Source organism: Haliaeetus albicilla, chromosome 10 (assembly GCF_947461875.1).
Source record: "Haliaeetus albicilla chromosome 10, bHalAlb1.1, whole genome shotgun sequence".
In the NCBI taxonomy this organism is placed as follows: Eukaryota; Metazoa; Chordata; class Aves; order Accipitriformes; family Accipitridae; genus Haliaeetus; species Haliaeetus albicilla.
In genome coordinates, this window is record NC_091492.1 from 13,812,900 (window position 1) to 13,824,349 (window position 11,450).

At 38.1% G+C, this 11,450-nt stretch overlaps 1 protein-coding gene across 2 annotated transcripts in view; it reads right to left on the reverse strand.

Annotated features, from left to right (window-relative positions):
• Positions 1–2,206: 2,206 nt before the first annotated feature.
• URI1 (URI1 prefoldin like chaperone) overlaps positions 2,207–11,450 on the reverse strand; it is a 43,019-nt gene continuing 33,775 nt past the window's right edge. Inside the window, exons 7-11 of one of the 2 annotated variants that reach the window (XM_069793545.1) lie at positions 8,858–9,038; positions 8,141–8,273; positions 7,297–7,439; positions 5,349–5,607; positions 2,207–3,026 (exon numbers count right to left, since the gene is read on the reverse strand). In XM_069793545.1, the coding sequence (XP_069649646.1) occupies positions 2,838–3,026; positions 5,349–5,607; positions 7,297–7,439; positions 8,141–8,273; positions 8,858–9,038 (905 nt within the window). In that variant the 3' untranslated portion in view covers positions 2,207–2,837. Of the gene's footprint in view, positions 3,027–5,348; positions 5,608–7,296; positions 7,440–8,005; positions 8,274–8,857; positions 9,039–11,450 lie in introns of both variants that reach the window. The other variant, XM_069793544.1, reaches the window with a different exon arrangement.

Below are 11,450 nucleotides of genomic sequence, written 5' to 3' on the forward strand. Positions count from 1 at the left end.
TACAGCTGTTTCTTCTTGCTATAGGCACCGCACAGTGAATTTACTGGTAAAGCCCAAGTGAAGAGACCAAAGATGAAGGATCAGTCCAACCTGCAAACCCTCTGACAATTAAATATACTGGAAAAAGGGCACAGACACATTAAGGCTTCCTATTAGGGAAAACATTCATGTGCTTAGTTTTAAGCACGTGGTTAAATCCATTCTTCTTTGCAAAATCTTTGAGACATAAGCACATGCCAAAGTGCATTCCTGAGTAAGGATGCTTCCCTGAACTGAGGCCATAATTCATTAAAACCCAAGGTGCATTTATCCTACTTTTTCCTGTGAGCAGAGATGTGAAAAAAGGGGAGGGGAAAAAAAAGAAAACAAGCAAAGAATTACTTTTGATTTGAAACTGATCTATGGTGACAAGGGGCATTTGGTTTTGTTGAAGTAACTAGAAGTGGGAAGTATTTCAGAGGATATCTAAATAAATCTTTTTAAAGGGGTTTCTCTCTCTCTCTTTCTTTCTCTCCTTTTCCCTCTAATTACCCATGTCTGGTAGTCTTGGATCTCAACCCCTTGTTATTTAAAATACATATTCATGGAACTATATTTTACAGTTGCACTGTTCTGGTTACAAAATAGCTTCTACTTTTCTAGGACATAATTTCATTTTGTTTAGCCAAGAATTCATTAAAGAAGCTATAAATAACCTCCTTTAAATATTTAGCCGTGAATAGAGGGTGGACTGGCATTGATGGCTTATTTTAGTACTAATGCAATATGCTTTAAAAAAAAAAATCCGCATTTGAGCATGAATCAAGTTAATCATTAACACTTTCAACGTGACTCTCAGGATCTGCTTGAAATGGAGATTGCCCCCTCCCAGCCTGTGAGCTTCAGGCACGGGAGGGCTGTGCAACTTTCCCTTCAGTTTTTGTTTCAGCAAAACACAATTTGCTTGGTATCATGGGGAAAATGCAGCCCCGCAGCTTTGGTGGGCTGCTCCTCCATGCAGGGACCCCAGCTATCGGCCCCTTCTTGCCCTCCTGCTGCCACACAACTTGGCCGGCATTTTCTGCCCATGAAACTATGCCACCTTCCCAAACACATAGCAGAGAACACCAGAGTTGGATGGAGTGTAGCCTTTTTTAAAAGTCACCTTAGAAAAAGAAGTCCCAATGCCTCCACCTCCCTTGTAAGCACAGAGAGAAAAAAGTGTTGAAAAAGGAGTTGGCGATTGTTTTAATGCATGAAGCTGCACTATGAGCTAATCTGCTGTGATCTGAGAGCAAAGGACATGAGCATAAGGCGCAGTTATTTTAGGGGCAGGTGAGGAAACGGTATTAGCTGACACCCTGTTCATGGATGGCCAAGATTTGGAAAACCAGATCCTGGTGGCTCTCGGGCTGTGCATTTACAAAGCCACAGAACTGCGGCCAAAAGCAAATCCTTCCTTACACCTCCCAAGTCTTTCTGCCTCACTTTTTAAGCTGTGGTTTGATGATGTCAGCTGGAGAGCAACATCACTTTAAGGTACTCCAGATCCCCATGCCCTCTGCCAGTGTTTTCCCTTGTCCTTGCTCAACACACTACCCCTCTAACTGTGCTGATACAGACATGCTGGGAAAGAGATTAGGAAACTCACTAGCTTCAAAAAAACCATGCACTGCTGAAAAAAAGAAAACCAAAAAAACCAAACCCAGTAGTTTTGTTTTTTAAACCCAGCTCCATCGCCTATTATCATTCAAGGGGTGGCCCAACAAAAGCTGTGTCAGCACAAGTGAGGGGATGGCAAGAAGACAGGAGGGACCTGCTGGGCAGGGACTCCTGAAGCCAGGATTGCTCTCAGTCAAGAGAAGGATACACAAAACTGTACCCCGAGTGCTGCAGTGCTGTTGCATTTTGAAATAAAGTTGAAGCATTAAGACATTTTTCCTTAGTGCTGACTCCCTCTGGGCATTCCCAAGACAATTACAATGTTTTCTGAGTACACAAAAGAACTGGGAGATTTTGTAATAAGAGTCTGAGTTTATGCTTCTCTCCTTAAGAGCATTCAATTTCCACGGACATTCATTAGCAGGAGGTTAAAACACAATGGCACAAGAGAATGGACTGCTTTTATGTCCATGTGGTAGTAAACACTTCAAGCTAGAAACACAAGTTCAGAATAGAAACCTCTCCATGTTGTTTCCAAATTAGTAGTAACGCAACAAAAAACACACAACTTTCACAGCTTTTTTACTGAAAATTTAATTTTACAAAATACCCTTTTCCATCAAAGAAACTTCCCTGCAATGTACATGAACTCAGTGTTTTATAGATCTGTACAGTGAGATATCAGAGAGGTTTGAAAGAAGGAAAAAACTTTCAGCAGACACCTAGCTGCAAAACCTACAGCAATGTGAATACAAGTGTGTCTTAAAATGCTAAAGCAAGTAATGCAATATAATTGGTGAATCTATTTGAAATGTGAAAAGTTTCCTTAAAATAGCCCATATTGTATGTAGAACATCACAGCTGGCACAAAACTGCCTGTATTTAGGTTTAAACACAAAAAACAATGTATGTAAGGAACAGTTTTTGAAAAAGAACCCAAGTGCTGCTATCATAAGGCAAACATATACAAAGATGCTGACAGCACACAGGGAAATCGACAAAGATGAATACTCAAGTGTTCAAACACTGAACTTCTTTTTTTTTAATGTCGCCAATAAACGTTCAAAAGATAACCAATGCCAAATTAACATAGGACACCCTTTTAACTAACTAGGTGTAACGCGTATAGTTTTACATAATCTCAACAAATGTGAAACTAGGCATGAGTACTCCAACTTCAGCTGGCTAGGCAGGACCTAGTTAGTCTGTTGCATTCTGGCAGCTTTGAATTTTGAAATCCTCTTTGTAGTTTCTTCTGATGCTTCGGACAAAACTTCCTCTGATTTTCGCTCCAGAATGGTAGGCAGGACTGGGTGAGCAATGACTGGGTGTGGTATTAAGGAGGGAGACAAAGGCTCCTTTTCTATAACAGTTCCGGAAAATGCCTACAGCAGAAGAGAATACTCAAAATGAGCTAATAAAATGCAAATGTGAAGCTATGCCCATAAGGTCATTACCCTATATTAGCCTGATTAGGATTGTTATTTCTCTTAATCAAAAGTAAAGAAATATCTTTAAATCAATGATTGTTCCTTGCATAAGTAACCAAATTGTAATTAACCTCAAAATACAGCTTGTTCAAAGATGACTGAATGAAAGACAGTGTCTTAAAAGTACTACTTAATCTCATTCCTACTGCATAAATGATCTAAAAATTTGCTTCCTCACTGACAAATGCTCAAGAAATAAAACAGCTGATGTAATATATAGTTTCATTTTGGATGAGAAATTGAGAGATTTTGTAAAGTTGGAGTATATCAGCATTTCCATCATACGTCATATTTTATGACTTAGTATCTTCTAATTGCATCAAGCTGACACACTGCATACAAATTGGCAAGCACATATTTTGTTTGTTCTTTTCTCCTTACCAAATATGATCAAAAAATGGTGAAAGCAATTTACACTTAAGAGAACGGCAAACTTGCTTCCAACTATTTCTCTCTATAAAAGGTCTAATAAAAACACTTAATGTTTAAAAATGGTAATTTACATGCAGCCGATTATATGACTTAATCCTTTTTAACTTAGCTAAGAAATGACCATGATTCTTGGAAAACATTGGGGAAAAAAAAACAGCTCAGAACTACTTTTCATAAACATTTTTAAGAACAAATCACCCTGCTATGTATTGAAAACAGAAAATTCAGAATGCCTAAGGACAAAGGGAAGCAGTTTACATCCAAGGTTTGATGCTCACACTGGGCACAAAGGAATGCACACCAGATTTATTAACTATGCTTAGTTCTGCTTTTTCATAACTCAGTTACCAAGAAAAACAAAGCAAAACAAACCAGCCATTCTTTTCTTGCAGGACCTGCAAAAAAAGCAGCGTTTTTTTGTTTTCTGCTCCAATAGCCAAAGTATGCCTAAAGCCGTGCCTGTACACAACTGTGTTTTTCTAACAATACGCTCATTTTCAAGAACAGGTAAGCAAAATACAACCTAAGCAGATTGTGGTAAAATTAGAAACAAAAAGAAAAAAAGTTAGTGTGTTGCAAATAGTAATGGAGAAATAGTGTATTTCAAACACCCACAAAAACAACCAAAAGCAAAACAGCAGCATCTAAGAAGGCATGTCTAACTGGAGTATTTTGCTTACTCTCCTTCAGTTACTTAGAAAATACATTATATTGTAGAGAATCATCATGCCATATTCAGAAAATAGACTAATGGGTAACATCTAAAGTGTACTTAGATGTTCTAGAAAAATATAGCAAATACATTCCAGAAAGTATACGTGAAATGCTAACTCTACAGATGGATCTTCCACCATGAATCTTCACATCCTGCCTGGATTTGTTTGTATGAAAAATTATGATAAACAATAGCTTTTATGAGGAATTCATTTCTTGTAAAAAATAATTTTTTCTAAAAACAGTGTTTTCGTTGAACTTGCCTATTGCCCTGGGAACTACTGAAAACTCAGTTTCATCTAGTTTGAAAAAATTAGTGTAAGTTCTTACAAAATAAAAATGAAGAATACTCTATCCCATGAATTTCAGAGCAGCGGCTACATTTAATTCCTGTACTCATCCAGTCACTAAGCAACTGTACATCTTCCTTTATGTCATACAGTCTCTTTCCTTTATGACGAAGTCCTGAACTTTCCAAATGTGTGAAAACAGATTTGTATGGGATCACTAATGGCCCTAGTCTGGAACAGGATGAGTAGAGGTGTAATGCTTCCTTCCACAGGGCAATTCCTCTGCCTTTGGTAAGTCCAAATAATAACTCAGCTGGTATTTGTGCGTTTTAAAAGTTAAAAATACAAGCTGGAAACTAGCTGTCTAGTAGCTGTGCAACACAGGTTACAAAGAATCAACTCTTCCCTCTCATCAACTATGAAGCCCAGATTTTTCTTCCCCCCCCCTTTTTTTTTTCAATCCTGCTGTATATCCTGCAGTGAAATTTTCAGGATGACCCAGTAGCCATGATGCTGGTTTCAGTAACACCAGCAAGAGGCTACTTTGTCAGATCTTTACAGAACAGCTTCAGGTCTCAGGGAAGCCAGCTGACTAGCCTCCTCCCCTCTGCCCCTTGGATGCGTATGACGGAAGCTTGTCACCTGATAATGTCCTGAAGTAAACTAGGTAGGAGTTAGAAAATTATTTTAACGAAATCAAACTGATGGTATAGGTAACTACAGTCATTGGCATCTTGTTTTTATCCCTGCCAACAATCAATAATTAATTAAAAACCTGTACCTCAGTTGTCCCTGAAGAGGGAGGAAGCTTTTTTGGTAGCTCCTGCTGCCCCTCCTCCTCCTCTTCCTCCAGTATGCCTTCGCTGTTGTCGCTCTGAGTAGCTTCATCACAGCTAATACTCCTCTGAACTCCTCGTCTGTCATCAAACTCAGCAGCACTGTTCTCACTGGTATCGCTACAAACACTGTTCTCTCTGCTTCGAGACTTCAAAATTGATTTACGAGGGACATATTCTCCATTCACAACATCAACAAAGACTCTATAAAGGAAAATGTTAGCTTTAATAAACCATTTCAGGATCAGATGACAAATTTACAGTGATCTTGCTTTGTCTTTTGTACAAATTATGATGTGCTTTTCCAACTTTTTTGCTGCAGAATTACAATACTGTACCTTTAAAGGCATTTTATTTACCAACATACAAGAATCAATTCTGCAGAGCAAACACTTTATTCAAGCATTAAGTTGGTACACTTTTTTCAGCAGAAAACGTATAGCTCTTTGAAAAGTGTTAGAAAACAGAACAGAGTGAGTTACAAAAAGTTAGAAAAAAGGTAAACTAAGTGATTGCCAGGGTTGTTTCTGTGAAGAGAAACAGAAGATCACAATGACAGAAGGTTTTCTAGAATGAAGTCCTTGTCAAATGTAGAATATAAAAACAAATACTTGAAACATTCATTGCACACAGAAAGGATGAAGCTTCTTCCTGACAAGTGCCATAATCTTCTACTTTCAGTTAAAAAAAAAAAAAATTTAAAAAATCAGCTTTTAAGATCAGATCAACACAAAGACACTTTTCAAGTATTAACAGACTGTAAACTGATAAAGAAGCCTCTTCCTACAGTTTGTACTCCGTCTCTATGACTTAAAGAAGTCAAGGGTGAGTGAAGGAGAAAGAGTAGCACTAGAAGACAGTGCCAATTTTATCAAACTCATAAAAGAGAAGCCCAATGACTGGATGGGTTTTAAGGGCGTTAACTTGTTTCTTAACAGCTTTATTCATCAGGCACTCATGGGAACACTTGCATATCTCTACAGAAGATGGAGTTCCTCTGCAGAGCTCAGGGAGAGCACCATGAAAGAATCCTTTACCTCATCTTCAGCCCCAGCAACTGTAATTACAGGATGGGTTTTAACTTTTCACACTTTGTGACACATTTTTTAAGATATTTAGGTGCCTGAATACACTGACATACAAATGCAGTGTGATTTTCACAAGCACTTAATCAACTAATCTAATAGGTGTCTGTGTTCATCTTTACAAACCTAAATACTTTAACTCTCCCATCGTCTGTGTTCATCTTTACAAACCTAAATACTTTAACTCTCCCATCACCATAGTTTAGTATTTTATACAGTCCTCTAAGCCCAGCACTGGTTTTCAAGCTCTCTGAATGTGGGTGTTCTACAGGTGAGCTCTTCTTTTTATGGAGAATAGAGACAGTGATGGACTAAAGTCAGGGGGAGAGAATGCAAGAGAAACTATGCAAACAAAGACCTGAGTATATTCTGAAGATACTGGAAGGAAGAGACAAGAAACAGCAATTAGTAACTGGGAAAAGGAGCATTACAAGTGATAGATCTGGTCAGTTATGTTTGAAAAAAACCACAGAAGCAAATGACATGGAATTAACCAACAAAGTGCTGTATCCCTTTATGCAGATGATATGTTCTGGCAAATTTACCTCAATTTCAGAAGCTCTGAAAAAGTAGATAGATGATGAATTGCTAGTTGGAAAAGGAAATTTTAAGCTCAGAAATGTTTTATGGATATGAAAGCACAGCAACCACGCAGAAGCCACAAACTTTCATTTTTAAGTAGTAAATTTAGTTCCAGCTGTTTCTTTCAGGAAATAGCAGGCTCGGTTTCATACTATAGGTGAACAGAAATGAAAAGAGAAGGTCTGCTAAGGGGAAAGTTCACGCGCCAATGCTATAAATTACACACCGGTAAATGTCTGCTGGGGTTTTGATGTTAGGCAGTTCTGGAGTTGCATGGCCATTGCCATTGCTGTTCTTCCTTTTACGCTTGGCCTCTTCTTTCTTTTCACTGAATTTCAAAGTAGTATTTTTTCCTGTGTTTATTCTTACCTGAAAATTGAACACAAATGACGGTCTAGACCATAAAATCAACAATCACCAGGCTGCAGATCAACTGACTTCTGACATTCTCCTGTGCAAGCAGTTGCAGACTACAAAGCATAGACAAGTTGAATGAATGTATGAATGGTAACATTCATAGTGTGAACTCTTTATTCTTTACACTTGCACTAGGCTGGGGCATTTCTTTGCACTAATGTGCATAGAGTTTGCATATAACATATGACAATCTGCTTATTCAAATTCTGCTCAACAGCTGAGCTGTTCAACAGTCAATTTCAAGTCAAGTAAAAAGTAATTTTAAAAACTCCTAGACAGGACGCTACCTTTTACAACAGTTGGAAGCCAGAACAGCAAGGTATACATTTGAAGATCATTTTTTTAATACCATATTTGAAACTGCAGGATTTAAACTGGCTTTCAAGCATTTGAAAAAAATGCAAATAAATGTCACCTACAATTAGCATTCTACATTATCTAAAATTTTCTATTTTAGATATGGTATATATGTTTTATGCAATCTCTTGAGAGAAAGATAAAAATAATGAAGTACGAACCCTTTTAGGTTCAACAGTGTGAGAGAAAAAAATAGTTGGAACAGAGTTATCTCCAACATCTATGTCATCTTCATCATCACTGTGATAATAAGTAGAGCCATTAACTTGGACACGAAACAAGTCTGAATTTGTTACTTCTTTATGGAAGTTGCCCTGAGTAATACAGTCTTCTGCTCTATATGTCCCGTTCAGATCTGTCCTCTTATCGTCCTTCTCCTCTTCGGAAGAGGTTGTATCTTCTCCATTTGTCTCAACTGTATCAGGCATCCTATGAAATGAAAAATATCTAAGTGAACTGAGGCAATTCATACTCTTGAGAGACACAGGCATACAAAATAATGAACAAGCCTGTACATAATTTTCTTTACCCAGGTACTATATTTTAAGCCAGATTGTGGAACCTTTCTTATACTCTGTAAGAATAACTATGTACTTTCTGTGTCAACTGGAAATACCAAAACTGTGACATTCTGGCTAATAACATATGTATTGCTTTAGGATCAGAATAGATCTAAGGATGCCATTAAATGCTAAATGTGTAATTCCTACATTGTAAACGACAGATTTTCCTAGCCTGTGGGAAATGGATTTTACTTCCCCCTTTCCTATCATCTGAAAGAAAAAATACTGTAGTGCTAGACTGCTGTGGTTGCACAGAGGCAGATTTTAGCACCTTTGGCCTTGCGGTGCACACTTTGTTCATGTTCCACCTTTCTTCCACCTACTATAATTTTAACTGCATCAGTCTAGTCAGCTATTTGCACTTACAGTGAGATCCTTTGTGTATAAACAGAATCACACACCTGTAGCTTTCTGAACTCTGAACCTGACTGTGCTACAGCATTACTATACCTGTCAAGTTCACCATGTATCTCTTCTTGCCTCTCAAGTTCTTCTAAGCGGGCCCACAGTTCCTCCTCTGACTGAAAACGGCCCATTGATTTTGTATCACTTCCATTTGCTGGAAAATCTACCTCAAAAGCGTTTGATACTTTTGGCTTTGAATGAGGTTTGTGAGCAGTTCGGTATTTTCCTGTGTAACAAAAAATAAGATGCAATTACTAAAACAACTGACAAAAAAAACAACAAAAAACATTGCGGGGGGGAACACAAAGGAATTAAGGAATATGGGCAGAACATTTTCCATTTCAAATTACTGTATAACTGTTTAAGTGAAACTGTCAATGAACCAGAGCGCCAGCACAGGATAATAGTCTCCGGATGTTACAGAAATACCAAGGCAAAGCAGAGATGTTTATTTACAAAGCAGGAGACACTGATCCTATGACAGTTTTATTACAATGTGGGGGTTTTTACCTCTTGTGCCAAACAGTAGACTTTGATTTGCCCTGATAGATACCAACATGTGAATGTGACATTTGCTCACCATCCCATTAATGGCACATTTTATTAACTGGGAAAACAAACTTTGTACTTCAGCTCATTTTGGACAAAGTCACCTATATCTAAAGAGCAGAGTCTTTTTGGTTTGGGTTCTATTTTTTAAAATTTACAATGGAATCATTAAAAAAGTTCTCCAGAGCCATCTGGAAAATCTGACCAAAATCCAGTCATTATGAATCACTTATTTCAGTGAAAAAGACCCACTCTGAAAAGCATACAATAACCTGCCTTTCAGAAATAATAAATATAAACCCCTTTAAAGCTTCAGAGGTGACCAGAGATATTCACTTGTGAATAAACGGTAGTCACCAACAAGTTCTTGCTGGCATTTAAAAGCTTTGCTACCTAGTAAAATTGTGTGTCCATTGAGGATGGGGAATACTTTTTACCGGTTTGAGTGCTGTCTAGCACATAGGGAGCAAACTGCCTGCCAACAATACTAATGCTCTAGCCCTGTCTGTGTGAAGGGCAGGACTGCTTCTTTAATCCCCCTTCTCCCCGAGACCGGCAGCTCCCAGGGCATCGCCTGTTTCTGCGTGGTCCCACGCAGGTTCCCAAGGGAAGTTGCCCGCTCTCTGCCCATCAGCACCCCCACGCAGCACCTGCATCTCTTTACAGTAGTGAGGACCCTTCCCCTTCCATCACTGCCACAAGTACACCCAAGATTTTGTCTGTACAGTGGGACTCCAGTATCTCTATGGGTCTTTATGAAACTCTGCTTTGTGCATCTAATCAACAGTAATATACAATGTCTTTGTTATTCAGCATCCTTTAAGTTTTAAGATCTCTTTCTATTAATCATGTGCCTTTTTTTTTTTTAATTTAAGAACTCATGGCTTAAATATATCCTTATTCAAATACGTCAGCTTATACTTTAATCCTGAGTTAAATACAAATTCAACAGCAACATTAAAAAGCAAACAGGTGACTGTAAGTGATGTTGGAATGTGTCCCCCCCACTCTTCCACGGGATAGCATTTTTCATCATCTCATTAAGAAAAGGCTGAAATGTATTTTATTGAGATTTGAATATTAAGCCAAGCAATCAGAGTAGCTTGTGAAGATTTCATTTGGTATAATTACAAAAATTAATAAATAAAATTTGGAAGGATTAGTTAACAATCTATTTCAATTTGATTTTCAGATTGTGCCCTCCCATTTCTTTCTGTTATCCTTCAGTATTAACTACTGACTTGACTACCAAGGTAAGCACATGGCTTCCTGAACACCAGCAAGCACTTCAACATGCCAGTGGTTTTCCCTCCTAATTCTAACAGAACTTCTGTCAGTTAGGAAACCAGGTCACATCTCAAAGACAACAGAGGATAACCACTTGCTGCTCCAATATCCACTGTGCTCACTGTTACTACAAAGCATGACCACTAACTTCATACACTAACCAAAAAAAGTGAAATAGTAAAATCCAGAAAAATGGAGAGTCAGCAATAAACTAATGAGATGCTCAAGATACTTGTTTTTGTCTTCCTCAGAGATACAGTCCATTTCCATGTGAACAAAACCTAGCCAATTCCTAGGCTGATGAAGCCCAGGCTGCCTCAAAATAATCGCTAAGCTGTTCTTTTAACTACTTCTCTCTCAATCTCAGTACAGATTGGTGCTGATAGAAAACGTACATAATTCCCACTTACAGATTTTCAGCAAAAATTAAGATGATTTCAGAGGACAATAATGATGATGAAAGTTTAGGATACAATAAAGCTGCACAAAGGTTGACCTGGCATCCACAGCATGCTGCTGTATTAACACTGTTGCAATGGGATGCATTTCCCAGAACGTTACACCTCCTATTTTGCAACAACATCTACCCATAGTAGAGACACCCCCTTAGTCAGCCTTGGCATATAAAGAATATTGTGATTTATTCCAGAAAAACATAATGGTGAACTGCCCAGCTTAGCCCTCTGTAAATCACAAACTACTCCTCCTTGTCAAAATGTCCAAGTGCTGCTATTTTCAGCCTGTAAAATTACTTCTTCCTCCAACTTTGCCTGAGTCTTACCTATCAAGCACCACTTCAGAA